Source organism: Bidens hawaiensis, unplaced genomic scaffold, assembly GCF_021521415.1.
Source record: "Bidens hawaiensis isolate Kalapana, Puna unplaced genomic scaffold, B.hawaiensis_p1.1 tig00028733_1, whole genome shotgun sequence".
NCBI classification, from domain to species: domain Eukaryota; kingdom Viridiplantae; phylum Streptophyta; class Magnoliopsida; order Asterales; family Asteraceae; genus Bidens; species Bidens hawaiensis.
In genome coordinates, this window is record NW_027494699.1 from 4,003 (window position 1) to 27,498 (window position 23,496).

Sequence of the window (23,496 nt, forward strand, 5' to 3'; positions counted from 1 at the left end):
TTCTGAGCCGTCCTCTCCGACATTTTACCGAAAACACAAAAACAAGCGTCTTCTCCGACATTTTTCCAAAATACAAAAAAAACCGTCTTCTCCGACATTTTACAAAAAAAAAAAAAAAAAACCCGTCTTCTCTGACATTTTACCAAAAACAAAAAAAAACCGTCTTCTCTGACATTTTACCAAAAAAAAAAAAAAAAAAAACTGTCTTCTCCGACACTTGACCAAAAACACAAAAAAAAACTCGGCTTCGCCTACGCCATTTTCTCCTTTACCGCCGTTCCCCCAACCCCATTCTCTTTTCCTACCCCAAAAAAAACGAGCCAATCTCTAGTAACAGAAGCCATCAATCCAACAAATTCCAAATCCTCGTTTATGAATCTCATCTTACACGTTTCACACATCCACCCATCCACACACCAAATAAAGACAAGCCCTCATCACCCTAACTAAAACCCACTCCATAATTTCCATTCTCACCAATCACCATCCTTGATAACATCATAAATAATAATATTCAATTCTCCATTTGTAATCTCATTTTCTCCCAAATCTCACCATCAACACTCCTTCTTCCATCCATGTACCAACCATGAACAAATTACAAACCTATTACATGCATCGTAAATGGATCTACCCATTCTCCTTATTATTATTATTATTACTACTACTCACCACCCTCTTAATAATTATAATAATACTACCCACCCAATCTCCATCACCACCTTTCGTCGAACACAAACTCCACCCTCTCCCGATCTCGATCTCTTCCTCCCGACCTTCACCTCGTTTCGCTTACCTCATCTCGGGTTCCAAACACGAGACCTCCATGCTGAAACGAACTCTCCTAGCTCTCTACCACCCCAACAACCGCTACGTTGTCCATTTAGACGCTGACTCGTTAGCTAACGAAAGGCTTGAGTTAAACCACTTTGTGAACACCCATCCGGTTTTCGCAAAGTTTGGGAATGTCGTCATGATTAGTAAAGCGAATTTGGTGACGTACCGTGGACCGACCATGGTTGCGAATACGTTGCATGCGGCTGCGGTGTTGTTGAAGGATGGTGGAGACTGGGATTGGTTTATTAATCTTAGTGCATCTGATTATCCCCTGATTACTCAAGATGGTAAAGTAAAGTGTTGTAATGTTGTTGTTGCCATTTATGTTGCTTGCGTTAACCTGTAAACGAACCGAACGTTTGTTAGCAGGAAGTTTGTATATTTAGCATGTTTTTTCGTTCGTTTAAATTAAACGAACGAACACAACACACATTATGGTCGTTCATTTACGTTCGTTTAAATTTTGAATAAATACGTAAGTGGTTATATTTATATAAATATAAAGTTAAATATAAAAGGAGCTCGTTTAAATTATATGAATATGTATGTATGTATGTATGCATGTATGCATGTATGTATGTATGTCAGTGTGTGTATTATACACACACACACTTGTTTCTGTGTGGTCAATTATGTTGATTTGCGTATTTATATGTTTGTTCTATTTTGTTTAAGTTTGTTTGTGTTCGTGTACATTCGTGAACCGTTTGTTTATAAGCATGAACAATGTTCATTTAATTACACGAACGGACATGAACACAGGTTTTGTTCGTTCGTTTATGTTTTATATGAAAGTGTGTGTATGATCGTTTATTTACGTTGGTTAAAATGTTAATAAATACGTAAGTAGTTATATACTTATATTTATATAAATACAGACATAAAAGGGGCGTGTTTAAATGAATTATTTGTATATGTATATCTATAGGTGGGTGGGATCCGGTACAAATGAAATTAACATAATAAACGTACAAATAACTAGACTAATCATTATTGCTCAACAGTTTTGATTTTTGAACTAGGTAATTGCACAACAACAAATAAAGACGAGTAATTATAATTACTCTAATCCATAATCTGTTACTCTAGTTATGTGTACGTTTGTCACGTAAACAGTTGTATGTATTTGATCCTTACACTACTTCGTTTATGTTTGTTTGTTTTTGTTCGTTTACGTTTGTGAACCATTTGTCTAGGTTTTAAATTATTTACATTCTACATCCGTTTAAATTTTAATAAATACGTAAGTAGTTATGGTCGTTCGTTATAATTTATATAAATACGTAAGTAGTTATGGTTGTTTGTATTACGTTTGTAATATAAACATGAAAGGAGCTCGTTTAATTACACGAATATGTACATGTGTGTGTTTATCTACTTGGTTTTGTTTGGTCATTTATGTTCATTTGCGTTCGTTTATTTTTTTTCTATTTGTTTATATTTGTGAACCGTTTGTTTAGGCTTTAAACGAATAAACATGAACGGACACGAACATGCCTTTTTTGCTTAAAGAACAAACATGAACACAAAAACATGTTCGATTATATGCTCGTGTTCAGTTAAAGTTAAATGAATGAATAAGAACATGCCCCTGTCCGTGTTCGTTCAGCTCATTTACAGGCCTAATCTTAAGTTAAGTTAAGGCTTTTTATGTTACATATTATGTTGCATATGAGTTAACTATTTGACTGTTGATGTTATTTGTATTTGTTTTACAGATTTGCTTCATGCATTCTCTTATTTACCAAGGGATCTCAACTTTCTTGATCACACAAGTAAAATTGGATGGAAAAAGTGAGTGATTGTGATTCTTTTATTATGGAAATTTTGGATTCGGTAACCGAATTAGTCGTAATTTAGTGATTAAAACGAACAGGTCTAAACGAGCATTGCCGGTTATAGTTGATCCCGGGCTATATATGTCGAAAAAGGCTGATGTTTTTGAGATTACGCAGCGTCGAGACGTACCTACAGCATTCAAATTATTTACAGGTATTACTATTACTGTTACTGTTACTATTACTATTACTAATATATATAAATAGAAACTTTGGTGCCGCAAGTGGCTTATTGGGCCACTTAGCTGCCACGTATTGGTCGGTGAGTTTTGTTTTTTATTTATTTTTTAGTTCAATAACCATAATAAATGTAATTGAAACCGACCAATTAAACGTCAATTTTTGTTTGTTTTAGTTCCGGTACCATAGCAAACCTGAAAGAAACCGACTGAGTTCGCTCAGACTCGCAACCTTATTTAAAGCCCATGGCCAACAACGCTCGGGTTTTACCAATGCGCAAGTTACCGACCGATCCCCCCCCCCCCTCCAAAAAAATAAAATTTGGTTCTTGGTCCACCTCAATTTTTTTTATATATATATATTTTTTCATTTTTTAGTTCTGGTATCGTAACGTACGTAATCAAAACCGACCGAATTCGTGGCAAGTTACCTCCTCAATGCTCGAGACCAACACCGCTTGCGTTTTACCACCGACAAGATTTTCAATAATTTATTTTCTTATATGTTAATTTGGCGAATTAATTTTTTGGGTTTTAACGCTCAAATTTTATAACCAATAGTGTCTATCTCGTAACGAATGCAGCTGCTACTGACCGAATTCGTGTTAACTCATCGTAGTAACATAACGCTCGGGTTTAACCAACGCTGGGGTTTTGCCAGCTGCTCGGGTAGAGAAACTAGTTCAATATAAGTATATATATCATCTTGTTTTGTTATACTTTATAGTCTGCAAGTCTGCAACACATTACAAGATAACATATGTTATGCATTTTAACTCAGGGTCTGCATGGATGGTATTATCTCGCCCGTTTATCGATTTCTGCATATGGGGTTACGACAACTTACCCCGAACTGTTCTTATGTACTACACAAACTTCATCTCATCGCCCGAAGGCTATTTCCACACCGTTGTATGCAACGCAAACGAGTTTCAAAACACAACAGTCAACACTGACCTGCACTTCATTTCATGGGACAAGCCACCAAAACAGCACCCGCATTATCTCACAATGGGGTACTATCAGAAAATGGTCGACAGCAACGCGCCGTTCGCTAGAAAGTTTCATCAAGATGACCCGGTTCTTGATATGATTGACTCGGGTTTGCTGTTTCGTGGGCCTGGAATGATTGTTCCCGGAGGGTGGTGTGTTGGGAGTGGGGAAAATGGGTCGGACCCGTGTTCTGTAACGGGTAATGTGACGTTGCTTAGGCCTGGTTCGGGTGCTAAGAGGGTTGAGGATTTAATCGGGTCGCTTTTGTCTAGTAAAAGGTTTAGACTAAAGCAATGCAAGTAGGGAAAACGGGTCGGGCCCGCGTTCTGTAACAGGTCATGTTATGTTGTAAGAAGTATATGAAGTTATGTGAAATTTGATAGGATTAAATGATATGATATATGTTGCATATAGTGTGCATAGATGTAGAGAGTAGTTTGTTGTGGTTTTTTGTTTTTAGTAGTTTTTCGTCTTTTCATGTATCCGGTATCGGTTACTACCCGGGTTCTTTCTCAAAATCTAAATCCGGGTCCTTACTCAACCGGTTTGTATCGGTTGTAAATTACTTTCGGTTTTGTTTTTAGGGTCTGACTGGTTTTGGTTCGGTTAACAGGTTAGGATTTGCATCTCTAGTTCAACTGGTATCAAATAAATTTATGTATAGGTTAGGATGTTGTATTATTATTATTATTATTATTATTATTATTATAGGTTATGAAATGTATTTTCAACTTAAGTTTGGCAAGGACAATCTTTTATTGTAGAAATATGAACAAATTGTTATACTTTTACCTACTTGTCAATAGTGGATTAGTGGTGCATAAAAAAACTGGTTTCATAAAACCGGAACTGGTTTTGGTTAGTAACCGTTCCCAAAAAACCCGGTTTTTAACTGATTCTAACCGTCAGTAACCAGTTTGAAAATTTAGGACGCCCAACTGATTTCTACCCGCTTAACCAAAAACCAGTTTTTGAGAGTGGGTAAAAACCGGTTACTTAGATTTTTTTTTAAATAGCCGTTGGTAACGACATTATCACCGTTTTTGACCCTTCAAAATGGTTTAATGACCATATAGACCCCCTCTCTAGTCTCTAGCATACATAAGTATTGCTTTCTCAGTTTCTCTTTTGTAAAAGAGAGCGGGCTAAAATCTTAATGGGCCGTTTGGGCTGGGTCATTGGCCCAGTACATATAATAGACATGAAAAAGACATAAGCAACACATACAATAAATATGTTAGAATAATCAAAGAGGAGACCATATAATAAGAACAATGAGTTGCTCTCACATTCCAATGACTATTCATCATCCATTACCACAAAAATTTGTACACATTAGCAAGTTATTTTGATAAAAATTATATATTTACATTTTTCAACCTTATAACATGGTGATATATAGGGGTGTGTTCAATAAAAACGAATTAAACACAAACATATGGAAGAATTAAACACGAACATATGGAATATACATGTGGCTTTCTCTTCCTAGGAAGGGTGGACACGTTTTTGTTTAAACTTTGTCACTAACTTCCTCATTTACATGTTTATAGAAGTGTAACAGCAAACGTTACATATTGTTATGTCTTTATTGAATTAACTTGTTACGTTTCTACGGAATATCATTCTATTGGTTGTTAATAAAATCATTTTTTAATGTATACAATGATTAGTCAGTCAGCCATGTTTAATTAAGGGATGTGTTATTCATACACTCTTTATAGGATATACACAATGATAAAATGTGTGTTACAAGGGTGTATGAATAACAAAAAAGGGGCGTGTGAATAACCATTGCCTTAATTAAACAAATAATAGAATCTTCTTGACTAGTATTAGCATCGGAATAGTATAATCATTATCATTACAAATTTACAATGTATTTGTTATATAGGTTAGGTCATAGGTGCCACCTTTGCTTCCTTTAAGCTAAAAAAAATGCAACCTAATTATTATAGTAAACTGTACAAATACATATTAAATGATAAGAAATACCTCATAAAATAGTAACTAATTTTTAAAAATGTTCATTATGTTACTCATACATATTTTTCTTAAATCGGGTCACTAAATTTTCAAGTCGAGTCTCACCGATTTTTTGGTGCGTCAAGAAATAAATGGAGGATAAGCTGTGGAAGTCGGAATTTGCAATATATGTAGTTATATTTACAAAATTTTAAAAACGTTTATTGTATTAAAATTCAAAGATAAAAAATAAATTTCACGTCGCCACTCAACGTCAACATCAAAAAATATATAAAAATATTTCTAATGTGAAGCAAAAAAGAAAAACGTTAAAAAAGGTTAAAACCTTTAATTTGATAAAATATAAAAGTGAGTTAATTAGAATATTTTTTAAAGTTGAGTGACCTAATTAAAGTACTTTTAAAACTTGGTTATTATTCTAGGAAATTGCCCCTAAACATATATATATATATATATATATATGGATGTATCAAAATCATTTAACAAAGAAGAAGAAACTACTTGTGAAAGGAATTCTCTTTACTACTTGGAGGTCATTTGAATTCTTAAAATGAAGTGATTTTTAAAACTAACGACTTAAAGGCATAACTATTATTTGATTCTATTTTACATTTCTTGTTTTTAGATTGTAACTAAAAATACAAGGTTTATTAAAATATCTTTGATCAAATGGCTTCAAAACCCTTCACTTTTCAGGTGATCATGTTATTTGGTTGCTTAATTAGTCATTTTTTTAATTAATCTTCAAAACAATAGATTTAATTATTTTTCTTAACAACATGAAATGATTGTTACACAAGTCATACTTATCTTTGGGATTCATTGGTTTGCTAATTATAATAGTCCAAAAGTTGTGATCATAATATATTAGTTTTAAAACCATCATATGAAAAGACATCAACACCACATACAATAAATATGTTAGAATAATCAAAGATAAAGACCATATAAGAACAAGGAGTTGCCCTCACTTTCCAAAAAACAATGCCACAAACTTTTTTACATATTAAAAATTATTTTGGCTATAAAATATTAAAATGCCTATCTATTTAAGTTCTGATAAATATAAATTTACATTTTATGATATTTAGAGGTGAACATGATTTCACACTTTATCTTATTATCTCTAATCTTATAACTAGTTACTTTAAATCTGCATGAAGTGACAATAACTCAGTCGATTGATACATGGCCGATCCTATGGATTTAATTGTCTCGACTGAGCAAGAAAAAAAGGTTCTTAGTTTTTAAACGACGACTAACGTTATAACAATAAATATAACAAATTATATAGGAATTTGGTAACACTTGATCTTGTGTGATACAATGCCCTCGGTGTTAAACCACAACATATGGTGTTATAGGAATTTGGTAAATACTTGATCTTGTGTGATACAATGCATCCGAGTTTGGTTAATATTTATAAAAGGGGTTGTTGAACATGCAATGTTTCTTAAAAAAAAAGATGTTTTAGAGAATACTACGTATGTATAACATAACATAGGTATTCTTATTTTGAACACTAAAAGTAAACAATGATATAGTTAACCCAATAAATGACGTTTGCGATTGAGTTTGAAAACAATTTATTGACTTATTGGTTTTATCAAAATGTCGATAATTTTAAAAATGTTTGGCAAACACAAAAGTCATTTTTATTTTAGTTTTTAAATGGTTAAAAAATTGTTTTTAAAAGACCACAAATCCTAGCTTTTCAAAATAATTTAAAAAAAAACCAATAAGTCAATAAGTTGTTTTAAAACTCAATTCCAAAACCCATATATTTCAAAAAAGAACTTAGAACCCCAAATCCTTGTTTGGCTCCTCTATCTTGACTTTGGCCTTTCCAAATTTCTTTTCATTGATTAATTTTGTTGTAACTTCATATCTACCTACTAATTTATTTCAAAACATTATATGAATAAAAGTATTTCAATCTTCAATAATATGCTTAATCTTTTTTTAAGAATAACATATGATGTTAATAATCTTTTCTCATTTATGGTGGGTTCTCTTCTGAAGATGGTCTCAGACTCTTCGGCCTCGAGGAATGAAAATGATTAGTTGAGTCAATGGTCTGCCAATAATTCAAATTAACTGTTAAAAGAAAAACATGAAATGATTGTTACACGCTTAACACATAAATTAATCAAACTTATCTTTTGTTAAAATGGTCCTCATGATTCATGAACCACTCCAATTAAATACCAATCAATCACCAGACAAACATCTTTCTCACTTTGACAAGTAATTAACACATAAAGCCATCTCCTAGTCACCAACAAATACAAATATAAAAACCTATTGAAATTAAATTAGTCTAGTTAGTGGTACCCGCCAAATTAATCACCATCAAAACCAAAAGACATATTTACCCCTACACCTACCACCATTTTACACTAGTCACACATATAGGTCTCGCAAACGTGGCCAATTTTCGTTATTATTGTTTCAAAACGTGTTGTTCCGGATACACTAACCGGCCCACGCTAGACCATCCCAGGTCCATCACGTGAGAGGTAAATCAGCCTTATTCAACGGCAAAGTGATTGGCTCTTAGGATCGGTTTCGAACCCACGACCTACAGGTTATTGTTTCAAGTCTTACGTCCCCTTAACTAGCTGAGCTACACGACGCTGGTATGCGTGTAAGTGCACAAAAAAAAGGAAAAAGTTGGAACTGGTCGGAATGAGTCCATGTTAAAAACCAGTGAAAATGGGTAGAAAAATGGTTGATTGTACGCCGGTATGCGTGTAAATGGACCAAAACGAAAAAAAAACGAAATCCAACCGAACAAACGAATACAAAAAAAACCGAAATCAGATCGAAACAAAACCAATCAGAATGAAAAAAACACACAAAAGACATATTTAGCCATGTACCTACCACCTTTTTACACTAGTCACACATAGGCCTGGCAAACATGACAAATCCAGATTATCATAGGTTTAAGTAAAATGTATAACTGTTCATAATAAGTCAAACTAAACGAAGAAAAAAGTTAGAATTGGTCTGAATGAGTCTAAAACGAATGCTTAACCGAGCACTGGTACACATTAACAATAAAAACTGAAACTGAACAAAAAAAACGAACAAAAATACTGAAAAAATCGAAATCAAACCGAAACGATAAAAAAAAGCAAAAGGAAAAGACACATATACCCCTAAACCAACCACCTTATTACACTAGTCATTCACACACTATATCAACTTTCCCACGCTTAATTTGCTTCTTCTTCTTCAATCAGTTAGTTAAGACAGTTAGTCAAACCAAACAGCACAAATTTGAAGACTCCTTTCATCAATTTCAGGTCTAATTCTTTCACTTATTATTATTATTATTATTATTATTATTTCAACTTCTTCATTCAATTCGAATTCGGTTTCGGTTTGTTAGTAGTTTTAATTATATCATATGATCTGATTGTTTACGTGATTTAGAACAACTATACGTAACAGATTTGTACGTATTTCGATCTAACCTAACTGACTAACTGTTCGTGTTCGGTTAAATCGGAATTTAGTTAGTTTGATAACTGATTCGTGTTGAGATGATAATATTCGTTGTAAATGTATAGCTATATATATGTGTATTGGATATGACTGTTGAAGCTAGAGGTGTGAATGAGCCGAGCTGCTGAACTGCTCGAGCTTTGGCTCGAGTAAGGTAGTAGACGAGCTCGAGCTGAGCTTAAGCTTGTTTAAGTGTTTTTTTTTCAAAATATATAAAAATAATTAAAACATATATGAATTATTACGAACTAACCTAACGGTTCGTGTTCGGTTAAATCGGAATTCAATTGGTTAGTTTGACCGTGTTGAGATGATTATATTCATTGTAAATGTATAGATATATGTATTGAATTTGATTGTTGAAGAAGCTAGGGGGGGGGGGGGGGCGAGCAGGGCTGCTCGTGAACAGCTCGAGCTTTGGCTCGTGTAAGGTAGTAGACGAGCTCTAGTCAAGCTCCTTAAGCTTGTTTAAGTGTTTTTTTTTCAAAAAATATAAAAGTAACTAAAACGTATATGAATTAAATAATTAATAGTAAACAAGCCGAGTTCGAGCTTTAGAAAAAGAGACCGAAACGAGCCGAGCTCGAGCACGGACTTGGCTCGATTACACTCGTGGTTAAAGCGAACAGTTGACGTTACGAAATTGACGAGTCTTAGTTGATCGTGTTTGGTTTAGGAATTTGGTTGGTATGATCGTGTTGATGAGATGATAATATTTGTTGTAAATGTATAGATGTATGTATTGATACTGATTGTTGAAGCTAGGGGTGTAAACGAGCCGAGCTGCTCGTGAACTGCTCGAGCTTTGGCTCGAGTAAGGTATACACGAGCTTGAGCCGAGCTTAAGCTTGTTTAAGGTTTTTCTCAAAATATATGAAAATAATTAAAGACGTATATAAGTTAACTAATAAATAATAATAAACAAGCCGAGCTCAAGCTTAATTAAACAACTCACGAGCCGAGCTCTTCAACTTCATTGAATTTGAATTCGCTTTGACTCATTTGTTAGAAGTATCAATTAGATCATGTGCTGATTGTTTACGTGATTTAGAACAGCTATAGGTTATAAGGTAACTGATTTGAAGTTATTTTGATCTAACTTAACCGTTCGTGCTCGGTTAAATCGGAATTCGGTTGGTATGATTGTGTTGATGAGATTATAATATTCATTGTAAATGTATAGATGTATGTATTGATTTAATGATTTTGCTTGTTGAAGCTAGGGGTGGAATCGAGCCGAGCTGCTCGTGAACTGCTCGAGCTTTGGCTCTTTTAAGGTAGTAAACGAGCTCGAGCCGAACTTAAGCTCATTTAAGGTTTTTCTCAAAATATATGAATAAAATTAAATTGTATATAAGTTAACTATTAAATAAAAACAAGCCGAGCTTGAGCACGGACTCGGCTCGGCTCGGCTCGTTTACACTCATGGTTGAAGCGTACAGTTCACGTTATGAAGTTGATGAGTCTTAGGTGATCTCTCATCATTTATGATTTGTTCCTTTAGTTTACTTGGATGATTATTAATCTTTGTGTAATTTAGGTTTTTAAGGTGATTGATTTAATCATGTGTGGTTGGTGAATATTTTGTAAATTCAACTGTTGAAGGTTATCATGAACTATGAAGTAAACTTATGCATATTAGTTATGTTTGAACATGAATAGAAATATTTGGCAGCTGAATAGTTGTTAGTATGTTGCAGTTACAGTTTTCTTAATTTGATGGTTCATGTTCTATAAATATGAATTTAATTTTTATCATGTAGGATGGGGGAGACGGATGATATTATGGAAGCCGTGAAGAAGGAAGCAGTTGATTTGGTAAGGAACTGTAACCTGCATCTGTGTTTGTATGACTGCGAGTCGGTTTCTTAGCTGAATAAGAAGTTAATGGTGGCGTTTGTTGGATTACTTGATTGTTATTATGCAAAGTATTGTGGCTAATGAGAGAACATTTTTTGAAATATAGGAAACGATTCCACTCGAGGAAGTTTTTGAAAATTTGAGATGTTCGAAAGAAGGGCTAACATCACAAGATGCCGAAAAGAGATTAGAGATTTTCGGGCACAATAAGCTTGAAGAGAAGGAGGTGTGTGGTTTATTAGGTTTCAGGCTTATCATTACTGTTCTTGATCATGTTTAATTTGCAAATTTCTGTCGAGTTGATTTGAGATTTATTGAATGTTATAATTTCAGGAGAGCAAAGTTTTGAAGTTCTTAGGGTTTATGTGGAATCCATTATCATGGGTCATGGAAATTGCAGCAATTATGGCCATTGCACTTGCTAATGGAGGAGTGAGTAATATTATCTGTATTTATATATGTAGTAACTAGTAAATGTAGTATTATGTTGCTTTCAGATTAGTTGATGAAACTTGGTTATTGTGCAGGGTAAACCACCTGACTGGCAGGATTTTGTCGGGATTATCACGCTGCTTGTCATAAATTCAACAATTAGCTTTATAGAGGAGAACAATGCTGGTAATGCAGCAGCAGCTCTCATGGCACACCTTGCACCCAAAGCAAAGGTATTAACATTTCAGTTGAGTTGACTGTAATATCTTTTATATATTAGATTAATGAAACCAACAAACGAAATATCAGGTGCTTCGAGATGGGAAATGGAATGAGGAAGAAGCAGCCATTCTTGTTCCAGGTGATATAATCAGTATTAAGCTCGGGGATATCATCCCAGCTGATGCTCGACTTCTTGATGGTGATCCGTTAAAGATAGATCAGGTCTTTTTTCTTTAAATCTTATTATTTGATTATCCTTGTTCTTAAACCTTTCATCTTCTAATTATTCCAATTGGTTGAACTGCAGTCTGCTCTAACCGGTGAATCACTTCCTGTAACAAAGGTTCCCGGTGATGGAGTTTATTCAGGCTCCACATGCAAACAAGGGGAGATTGAAGCAGTGGTCATTGCCACTGGTGTGCATACCTTCTTTGGAAAGGCTGCGCATTTGGTAGATTCTACACACCAAGTCGGCCATTTTCAGAAGGTATAAAAGCACATATGCATCTGTTTGTTCGTTTAATAAACGCTAGGTTACACAAATTCCAGCTTCTATCAAGTACTAAACACGATGTCACAACTTGCAGGTACTGACAGCGATTGGGAACTTCTGTATATGTTCAATTGCAATCGGAATGGTAGTAGAAATCATTGTGATGTACCCAATTCAACACCGTAAATATCGTCCTGGAATTGACAATTTGCTGGTTCTTCTCATCGGTGGTATTCCTATTGCTATGCCAACAGTTTTATCTGTCACAATGGCAATCGGTTCACATCGTTTATCTCAGCAGGTTGGTTAAAAATGTGTGCATTTATTGTTTCATTGTCAGGACACTAATATATGTGCAATTTTGTACATCACTTTAGGGAGCTATCACAAAAAGAATGACAGCAATAGAAGAAATGGCAGGCATGGATGTTCTTTGCAGCGACAAAACCGGGACTTTGACACTAAACAAGCTTTCTGTTGACAAAAATCTAATAGAGGTTACTTGACATTTGAACACTCGGTTTCTTTCGATAATATTATTTCACTTAATGTCTCATTTTACTTTACAGATATTTGCTAAAGGAGTTGATGCTGATATGGTGGTGTTGATGGCTGCAAGAGCCTCTAGGGTGGAAAACCAAGATGCAATAGATGCTGCTATAGTAGGGATGTTGGCTGACCCTAAGGAGGTTGAAAATCTATGACATTAATGGTTATTCTGATCTGGCTTAAAATACATTATTAATAATATTATATGTTTTATTTAGGCACGGGCGGGTATTAGAGAGATCCATTTCCTTCCATTCAACCCAACCGATAAGAGGACAGCATTGACATATCTCGATGGTGATAATAAAATGCACCGTGTTAGTAAGGGTGCACCTGAACAGGTAAAGAAAGCAACTGATATGCATTGCTTTAACAATATCATCAGTAACTGACCAATAACCAATTACTTGTCTTTTATGATATTTCAGATTTTGAATCTTGCACATAATAGATCACAAATTGAGCGTAGGGTTCATCTTGTGATAGACAAATTTGCTGAACGTGGTTTACGCTCCCTTGCAGTAGCATACCAGGTATGTAGAAAATTCTGAAACAAAAAAGATCCTGCAGTGAGTTTTTTTATGTAATATTATTTTTAAAAACAGGAAGTCCCTGAGGGAAAGAAGGAAAGCCCGGGAGGCCCATGGGAGTTTATTGGGCTTATGCCTCTATTTGACCCGCCTAGGCATGACAGTGCAGAGACTATTAGAAGAGCTTTGAATCTGGGAGTAAGCGTTAAAATGATCACAGGTATCGGTTCTTAACTTCTTTTATCATCTAAGATGTAAAAAGTATTATTATTATAATTATTATTGGCAAATGCATTCGCTAGTCATTTCTTGTTTTTGATCTTGAATAGGTGATCAGTTAGCTATAGGAAAAGAAACAGGACGACGTCTAGGAATGGGGACCAACATGTACCCTTCATCTGCATTACTGGGACAAAACCGAGATGAATCGATTGCAGCCTTACCGATTGACGAGTTGATTGAGAAAGCTGATGGTTTCGCTGGCGTCTTCCCCGGTATATCTATCATCATTGACAAAAAAATATTTCTTTTTGGTTATTAGTTACTTCACTTAATGCTATATATTTGTGGTTTTGTTATAGAGCATAAATATGAAATTGTGAAACGTTTACAAGCAAGAAAGCATATATGTGGTATGACTGGTGATGGAGTGAATGATGCACCTGCACTCAAGAAAGCGGATATTGGAATTGCGGTTGCAGATGCAACTGATGCTGCACGTAGTGCATCTGATATTGTGTTGACTGAACCCGGTCTTAGTGTTATTATCAGTGCAGTACTCACCAGCCGAGCGATCTTTCAGAGGATGAAAAATTACACTGTAAGTTTAAGTTCAGATCTTGAATAAGCATATTTCGCTTATATAGTCTCAAATTTTTAATTCCTGATTTCTTTTATGCAGATATACGCAGTCTCGATTACTATCCGTATAGTGGTATGTATTATGTATACGGTTCTGACTTTGACTTTGACTATGCTCTACTGCATGTTGACTAATCTCTGTTTCAACAGCTTGGTTTCATGCTACTAGCTCTCATATGGAAGTTTGACTTTCCACCCTTCATGGTCCTGATCATTGCAATTCTCAATGATGGTTAGAATTCGTTCTTCAACCGACAACAAAACATTAAATTATCCCAACTAAAACGTTGCTATTTCTAGGTACCATTATGACTATTTCCAAGGATAGAGTGAAACCATCCCCTCAACCGGACAGCTGGAAATTAGCAGAGATTTTCGCTACAGGCATTATTCTCGGTAGCTACTTAGCTATGATGACAGTCATTTTCTTCTGGGCAGCTTATGATACCGATTTTTTTCCAGTAAGAAAGTTTCTCTTCATAGTTTAGTTTTATAGAACAACAAGAAAATACTCATTGCTTCTTTATTATATTTATACAATGTACACTCCAGTGTGCATGTCAAATATATTTTTAACTAAACAAGTTTCACGTATCAACTTTATGTTCACGTGTGAAATGTACAAACATTAACCTCATTTTAAGAAAATAAAATGGTTAAATGACATTTCTGATGTGTGATTATAGCAAGAAAGTTATAATTTTATATTTAGTTGTTTTCTCAATCATCTGCTCTATATTTATTACAAAACAATTATCTGGCGTGGCATTTTCCAGCGTGTTTTTGGAGTTTCAAGCCTTCAGAAAGCTGACCACATTGGATCTGATGAGTTTAAGAAAAAGCTAGCATCAGCAGTATACCTACAAGTGAGTACCATCAGTCAAGCATTAATATTCGTTACACGATCTAGAAGCTGGTCCGTTTATGAACGTCCAGGAGCCCTCCTTTTCGCTGCTTTCTTGATTGCTCAGTTGGTAAGTGGAACTATCAATCAATTATTGATAATAATATTGATAATAATTAATTAAATAAGTTGATTGTTATTTTCCATTTTCAGATAGCAACGTTGATTGCGGTATACGCAGACTGGAACTTTGCTGCGATCGAAGGGATCGGATGGGGTTGGGCCGGTGTTATATGGCTTTACAACATTGTGTTTTACATCCCACTTGATTTTATAAAGTTCTTCATTAGATATGCTTTAAGTGGTAAAGCATGGGATCTTGTCATTGACCAACGCGTAAGTCTAACGTTGACCAACTAACTAACTAACTAATCCCTTAATTACTGGATAATTACAATAAATAAACTTGTTTGTTGCATGCAGGTTGCTTTCACCAGGAAAAGAAACTTTGGTAAGGAAGACCGTGAGCTTAAATGGGCTCAAGCTCAAAGAACACTGCACGGGCTGGACCCGCCTGAAATCCATAACGTTGACCGCAACAACTACAATGAGCTTAATCAAATGGCTGAAGATGCAAAACGCAGAGCTGAGATGGCAAGGTACTAGGATTACTTGATTAGACTAACAACGAATAACTAGGCCTATAATTCTATAAACGAACCGAGCAAACATGAACATTAACATATAATAGAAAAATTTTTTTGTGTTCATGTTCGTTTATTAAGAAAACGGTCATGTTCATGTTCGTTCATGCTCGTTCATTTGAAACCTAAACGAACAATTCATAAACGTAAACGGACACAAAAGAACAAAACAAACAAACTTACACGAACATAATAGAACAAATGTAACCAAGTGTGTGTGTGTGTGTGTGTATAAATACATATATATTAAACGAGCCCCTGTTATTATTATATTTATATAAATATAACTACTTACGTATTTACTAAAACTTAAGCAAACATATACGAACATAAACGGACGTTTATGAACTTAAATGAACGAATAAAACGTTCGTGTTCATGCATTTAGTTAAATGAACCAAAAAAAACTGCTCATGTTCGCTCGTTTATTAGATAAACGAACATAAACAAACTTCCCACCAAACAGTTCATAACGTCCAGTTCCTTTACATGATGCCTACCAATAACACATTAACACGTGCCGTAATGGTATGACTGTTTTGTTGCAGGCTGCGAGAGTTGCTTACGTTGAAAGGTCACGTGGAATCAGTTGTAAAACTGAAGAACATCGACATAGATACGATTCAACAATCATACACCGTGTGAGAATGTAATATACTACCGTCTCAAAGTATATGTAGTGTGCACTGTGTGTATATGCAAGTGCACAATATATTGTTTGGTATGTTAAAATTTCTAAATCTTGTGTCACATATAACAGAATCAGTCTATTATATATAGAGTAGCACTTGTTAAATTTGTCCATTTAAAAAAAAAAGGTTCACAGTTTGTATATTTAAGATTGTTAGGTCTATTTTTGTTGATTGTTAATGTTTTTTACCAGCTTTATAGTTAACGAAAATATGATACGGATACTCTCACATGACGGAATTGCCATCCGTTATGTATGAAGCGGCGTGGAAGCGAAAAGTTAAAACAAGAGAGGAATACGTGACGAAACTTCTTTTTATAGGGGAGTTTCCGCATATGTTATTGTACTGAAAACTAAGAAATTAAATGCGACAGCTAAGAAATTACATGAGTTAATGACAGCTTAGTATTTTCTTTTTATTAAATGAAGTTCAATGGCATATTCAAAATTGATTTGAGATATATTACCACTAGGGGTGAGTACGGTTTGATCGGTTCGGTTATTGATATGAGAACAAAGTTTTTAATTAAAAAAAACAATAAAAGTTTGGCCCGAATCTTCATTCATTATCTTATCTATCTTCAAAGTTTAGCCAAAATCTTCATAATCTTCATCAATTCTTTTGGTGTTTTGTTTCCGATCATAACATTTAAAAAAAAACACGTAGAAAACACAGGTTCGATTAACGGTTCGGTTCGGTTTTTTTGGTTTTTTTAAAATGGATAACTGAACCTAAACCTAAAAATCGGTTTTTTCGAAAAACAAAAAAAATAACTTTCGGTTAATGCTTCAGTTCGATTTTTTTCGGTTCGATTTTTTCGGTTATTCGGTTTCGGTTCGGTTAATTCGGTTTTCTGCTCACCCCTAATTACCACTTCTCTGATTCGTATATTGATGGTTAGACAATTAAATGGGTAACTATAAGTTACCGTCTTTTGTTTTGAACGGCTAACAAATCTTTCAAATGGGATACTGACTAAGTTCATCACATCAGGATACGCCCGATTTTTTATCCGAGGAAAACCCACCCTCATCTAAGGCCAACGCCCGTGAACACTCGCCTGAAGGCACGAAAGTGTGGTGAGATAAAACCAGTTCAGTTCAAGGATCCAACTATTGAACACAACCTACTTGTCTAGTCTCACATCATCACTTGTTGCCACCGAAACTAAATGATGGGGGCATGAATCGAACCTGAGTCACATGAAACATCAAGTTTCTTTCTTACCTCTTCACCACAAGCTACTTTGTGATAATATTATTGTCTATTTCATTTATATTGAAGTAATGGTAACAATAATAGCAACTTAAACAAATAATGACAAAAATCCAAGATAAAAGAGATGAAAACAAAAAAGAATCTTAGCTTTAGCATAATCTAAGTCTCTTTACCTTTAATCTGTGACTAAGAACCAAAAAAAATTCTCACTCTTGATATCTTTGAACTTTAGATTACGATACGGTTATAGTGACAACAAGCAGCCATGAGCCCATGACTACGACGACGACAAATGTGTGGCGTCAAGTTAATCGTTTACTCACTCTACAGTAATGTATTTCTTGGCGAAAACGACCTATATATATGTCACTAACTACTTTAGTTCTATGTCATACATACACGATACATCTTTATCATATTGTGAGCCATCTTAGATTCTTAGCACACAATATTTGACAATCATCTATTGAGGTCATGTAACAACAAAACTCAAAATATCACATCATTTTACGACAAGCTCTATAAAATGTCATGACAATAATGATAACTATAGACAATTGCCTAATATGATACTTAGAATGTGTTCAAAACTATCAAAAGAATGATTTGTTCTTATCTTTTGGTTATGGGTAAATTGCGGTTTTCGTTCATGTGGTTTGTCCAAATATGTGGTTTTAGTCCAGTAGTTTCAAATTTGTGATTTTCGTCCATGTGGTTTCATTTTACTTGCAATTAAACCCGACCTTACTAACCCCGTTAAGTATGGTCGTTAAATCCATCATTGTGCCATTCACGTGAGGGACAGTTTTGTCCTTTTTTTTCCCAAATACACCTCATCCTCTCACGTGAGGGGGGGCTTGCGAATCACGACTGGGGTTTATTTGGGGAGAAAAAGAACAAAAATGCTCTTCACGTGAGGGGCACGCTGATGGGTTTAACAACCAGACTTAACGGGGTTAATGAATTCGGGTTTAATTGCAAGTGAAATGAAACCACAGGGACGAAAATCGTAAATTTGAAACTATTGGACTAAAACCGCAGATTTAAACAAATCACAAGGACGAAAACCACAGTTTACCCTTTGGTTATTAAATAACTTTACTTTCTTACATGGCTACATTTTGGTTTAATCGGAAGACAAGGAACGAGAAATGTTTCAAGAGAAGAACACAACGTTCACACGAAAATTGGAGGCAAGAAAGACGAGCATTTTCATTAGGATTAAGCAAAAAAACGAATGGTTTATCAAAGTGAAATACATTGTGTAGTTTATAGCGTCATGTCAAAAAAGTCCCTTCGATAATTCTTTTGTTGTGTTACCTTCAATCTCATCATTTAAACCTACTACTATTTTATTACACAAATTGTTCTTTATAGTTCACAAGTAGCAAATTGTGATCTTAATCTTAAATGTTTATACACTAGTCGTCATTGTTTATAAAACTTTTAAAATGAAAGCTTGTTTTTTCTTTTCTTTCTTTTTTTATTTTTTGAAATGTGAACTTTTATAAACAAGCGAAACGCCAACAAACAAGCCACTTTCACAACTCGGAGAGAAACCACCCACCAAATCAACTCCAAAAATGAAAGCTTGTTAAGCTATTAATTTATCAAAAAATCACAATTTTATCTTTATTATTATTTTTGTCTACCACCACCGGAACTATTATAGCAACTAGAGTGAAGTGTTTTTCGGCATTTTCAAGGGAAAGAAAAGATAATTTAAAGGAAATCGCACGTGATGAAGAGGGAAGGGAAAAAAAGATGATAGAGAGCTTGTTACACTGTCTCTAGTCAGACTAAATTGTTGGCGTTTTGGGGCCAAAACGTCGAAGAACACCCCCCCCCCCCCCGCGCGTTTTGGGGTGCTTTTTTGGTACCAGCGATTTGTACAAAACATTGGTGTGGCACGAGTTTTGAGGGTTTTGTAAAAGAGACGTTTTTGGGGGCATTTTCCCGCTACACTCACTTTTTTACAAAATGTCCGAGTGTATATAGTTTTGACTATGCATAGTCTTAGTCTCACTTGTGAATGCTCGAATAAAAAGTGTAATTAACTATCCATTTGCGCACCATTACCAATCACCCCCTCCCTTTTAGTCGCCCATTTTCCTTAACACCGCCACCAGTCACCCCCACCGTCCAGGCGTTCACCGTTGCACCGCCATAATGACACTCTTTTTAAGATTTACACAACACTAATGTGAAGATTTTATCTTTATATGATTAGACATTTTCTTTGCAACATGTTTCTTTTACAACATGACACACAACCGACCAATTCCTCGTTTTACTAATAAAAAACATGTTGTGCACTTGTTTATGGTTTTGATAGCGAACACGTATGACTAGGCCCAATAATAAAATGGCCGGCTTTAACAACTGAAAATCATGCAGTATCTTAACAAGGCCCACGAATCACCTTAAATAGTTAAATCTAGTTTTTAATAAGATTTTAGTATTTTATGAATCATTTTATTTATATAAATAGAATGAACACCGTTAATAATCTTAGGTATAATTGATAAAACTTAGTTTTTGTCATAATTATAGTTTTTAGTATGTTTGGTAGTCTTGTAAATGAACAGATGAATTCATTTATGTTTGTTTGTTTATTTAGTAAGCGTAAAAATTCTCGACAGCTCTTCTATAATTATGTGAGGGAGTTCTCTAAAATTTTTAGAGGATGTTAAATGGCTGTGAGTGAAAGAGACAGGAAATTTTAAAAAGATAAGTAAATTTAGATGAACACTGCTCATCCTTTATTTACTTTTTAATATATTTGAAAGTGATTGTGAGTGAAAAAAAGAGAAGAGGTAATGATAAAGATGTAAAAAAAATTATTTAATTGTACACGAGAGAGAAAATGTATTGTTTTTAATGTAATTATAGATATAGAGACAGGGAAGCTGCCAGAAATGCTCATATTAGTTTATTCATCTCCACTTACTTTTTTATCTAAATTTATTATGGGTTATCAGAAATGCTAACCGGTCTTGGGAGGTAGTTAGTTATCTATTGATAAAGACAAAACCTTTAAAACATCAAGTTCGGAAGGTATTGGTAGACAGAAATTTTCCGTTCAAAAAAAGAAAGAAAGAAATGATAACCGTTCTATCACGTATTGAAACCAAGCATGTTTAAGAATCAAGTACGTGTTGGGTAAATGAACGTATCCGTGTTTATTCATATGGTTTTGTTGATATTATAAGTTTATAACTAAAAAATGAACCCCACAATTTTGAATTAACATTCTAACTATTACGTGAATTCATATTGTGATGATATAATATATTACATACTTACAGTACAAACAAGTGCGTAATAATAATTAATCTAGTTATGTTACGATTCTCATATTAAGAGCTATTTGTATATGATCCTATCATTTATCAAAGAACTAGATCTGACTAGGATTTGTCAAGACTTAATACTCATATAATGCTCGAAAAAAACTATAAAAAAATCCATATTTAGTTATTTACATCCTTAGATCAAACCGGGCAAGTAAAAGATAAACATTAAGTAGTGAGTCCACAAGGGTTGTCTTGACTTTTTGAAACTCAATGCATTGAATCTGGTCATCTATTGAAATTGAAACCTACTTTTCACCACTCACACATTTAAAGTAGAAAAAAAAAGTTTTGGCTGTTTTAAAATAATTAAAAAACGTTTATAATATTTATAAAAAAAAAAAACTTTCTTTAAAAAGGTAGGAAAAAAAACGTTTTTAAAACTTATAATAAAATGACATAAAGTAAACAAAAAGGTTTAAATCATAAACTTTAAGGAAGGATAAATTTTAGTAAATATAGATAAGAGAGAGGTATGTTTAGCTAACACATTTCTTTAACCCCACCTTTTACCATTTATTTATTAGATTCTTTCTTTATTAATGAGATCAAGCGTTCGAGTTTCATGTGGACATATATTGACATATTGGTAATATATATTATTAATTGACTAGTTTGTCATTTAAAATAATCTCGTTATTAGGTTAAATTTTAGTTATGCAAATGTAATTTAAGGAAAATTCGGATAACCAGTAGTTTAGAAACTCACTTAAAATCGTTTGAAAGAAGTTGTCACTAACTCCTAACTCGGCTCGTATTATTTTCGTGCGGAATGAAGCTGGTTCGCATGAAATTTAAACCGGGTTCGTGCCTAGTTGAGCTCGCATGAGCCCATATATTTATATGTGCTATTGAAATATGAACATAAAATTGTGTTACTGTGAAAAGCAAAAGAATACAAATTTGTTGATAAACTTTTAATACATGCTTTTGAGAAAAAGTATATTTAATTAGAAAAAGGCCCAGAAAATTAAAAAGCACGGTATAGCATGGGACAAAATACAAGTTGTCTCGAGAAGGATCGGCAATGCTAGACCAAAAGTAAAGTATTACTAAAAGTATATTTAAATATATTCTTTTTAGTTTATAACAAATAGTATAATATCAGTATATTAATTATAATATGTTGTGCATGGTTCATGCCCTAAGGCTCAACGTAGTGGGGCGATAACACGCCCAAAATTGAACGATAAATGGAGTGCTAAAGCATAGCCTAAGTGATGTTTATGTATATATAACACTATTATGCTATAGCATATCTTAATGATGCTTATGTATGTGTTTGTTATACATATAAAATTATGATTACAAATTTATAAAAAGTAGCTACCAAAATTATTAATCAAAAGGGCTTCTAGACTTCTAGTCTAATCATAACAAAGGACTATAGTCATTTCATGAAGAGCTTAACTCTTATATTAAGTAAAAATGTAAAATAATGTTTATAGAAAGACTTTATGGTATATGGTTGGACGTCAAACCCATCCTACTTACTTACTCAGCAAATAAATAGGCGTCGCCACCATTACACCCATTAAAAACCAGGCTCCACTCTTCTCCATCGCCATTTGACTCATTCCAACATCGCCATCATTACAGTGCCACACCATCTCAATGATTAAAGACTTGATTAACTAACCTCCTCTCTTACACGTGATTCATGGTTTGGATAGTTAAACATAAAACAGTGACGTGACGTTTTAACTAACCTCTCTAGTCTCCAAAACACATGGTCTAACCTGTTTATTAAAATAATTAAAACGTGAATAAAAAATTGACTAGAAACTATTAGAATGGTCTAGACTCAAGAGAGTAGAGACTACCATTTAACTTACAATAAAATAATTGAAAATCACAAAACCTCTTAGTAAATGAGTAAGGCAGTTAAACAGCAACATGGTTATACTTATAGCATGTGTTTCGTGAAGTTACTAAAAATATTAATATGCCTAAACAATCGGTCACACTCAGGGTCACACTATGAAAACGAATTATTCACTTCTTAATTATTAAGTAAATGTAAAAACAAATAATTTTCATATAACAACAATCATATTCACTAAATCTTACAAATAAAAGGAAAAAAAAAGACAATGATTTGAAAAAAAAAGGTCTAAAATCTACAAGTAATAAACCAAAAAACGAAAACTTAAAATATAATATCATATAGTTAGACGAAACGATTCCAATGCTGCTAGTTTAAGTTCAATTAGAGTCCATCTGATACCTCATACAACTTCCTATTTTTAAAAGTCTATGTATTTGAACCTAACCTTAAAAACTAATTGTAGTTAAATCAATTTTGTAAATTCGTTTATGTTTATTTGATTAAATTAATTTCTAAAGTCAATTTAATAATCAATAGTTATACAACCACCAGCTTGTGTAGTGG

At 33.9% G+C, this 23,496-nt stretch overlaps 2 protein-coding genes across 2 annotated transcripts; both read left to right on the forward strand.

Annotated features, from left to right (window-relative positions):
- Positions 1 to 589: 589 nt before the first annotated feature.
- On the forward strand, positions 590 to 4,150 carry LOC143577544 (beta-glucuronosyltransferase GlcAT14B-like). The gene is made up of 4 exons (XM_077061350.1): positions 590 to 1,124; positions 2,556 to 2,631; positions 2,714 to 2,829; positions 3,636 to 4,150. The coding sequence occupies exons 1-4, from the start codon at positions 590 to 592 to the stop codon at positions 4,148 to 4,150; spliced, it is 1,242 nt and encodes a 413-aa protein (XP_076917465.1).
- A 4,866-nt stretch (positions 4,151 to 9,016) lies between these two features.
- On the forward strand, positions 9,017 to 16,675 carry LOC143577535 (plasma membrane ATPase 3-like). Its single transcript, XM_077061342.1, has 22 exons — positions 9,017 to 9,144; positions 11,110 to 11,164; positions 11,313 to 11,432; positions 11,540 to 11,638; positions 11,734 to 11,871; positions 11,948 to 12,082; positions 12,168 to 12,347; positions 12,448 to 12,654; positions 12,731 to 12,850; positions 12,923 to 13,042; positions 13,121 to 13,243; positions 13,331 to 13,435; positions 13,508 to 13,652; positions 13,762 to 13,926; positions 14,014 to 14,252; positions 14,334 to 14,366; positions 14,444 to 14,525; positions 14,594 to 14,754; positions 15,070 to 15,267; positions 15,351 to 15,533; positions 15,621 to 15,796; positions 16,390 to 16,675. Exons 2-22 carry the CDS (start codon positions 11,111 to 11,113, stop codon positions 16,484 to 16,486), a joined length of 2,880 nt encoding a protein of 959 aa, XP_076917457.1. The 5' UTR covers positions 9,017 to 9,144; position 11,110; the 3' UTR covers positions 16,487 to 16,675.
- Positions 16,676 to 23,496: the final 6,821 nt, after the last annotated feature.

Bases quoted from the DNA above. Each gene is read 5' to 3' on its own strand.
- LOC143577544 (XM_077061350.1), top strand. From the start codon at position 590: ATGAACAAATTACAAACCTATTACATGCATCGTAAATGGATCTACCCA. The intron at 2,632-2,713 runs GTGAGTGATTGT...TAAAACGAACAG, and splicing joins AGTAAAATTGGATGGAAAAA to GTCTAAACGAGCATTGCCGG. The intron at 2,830-3,635 runs GTATTACTATTA...ATTTTAACTCAG, and splicing joins AGCATTCAAATTATTTACAG to GGTCTGCATGGATGGTATTA.
- LOC143577535 (XM_077061342.1), top strand. From the start codon at position 11,111: ATGGGGGAGACGGATGATATTATGGAAGCCGTGAAGAAGGAAGCAGTT. The intron at 14,367-14,443 runs GTATGTATTATG...CTGTTTCAACAG, and splicing joins CGATTACTATCCGTATAGTG to CTTGGTTTCATGCTACTAGC. The intron at 15,268-15,350 runs GTAAGTGGAACT...TTCCATTTTCAG, and splicing joins CTTTCTTGATTGCTCAGTTG to ATAGCAACGTTGATTGCGGT.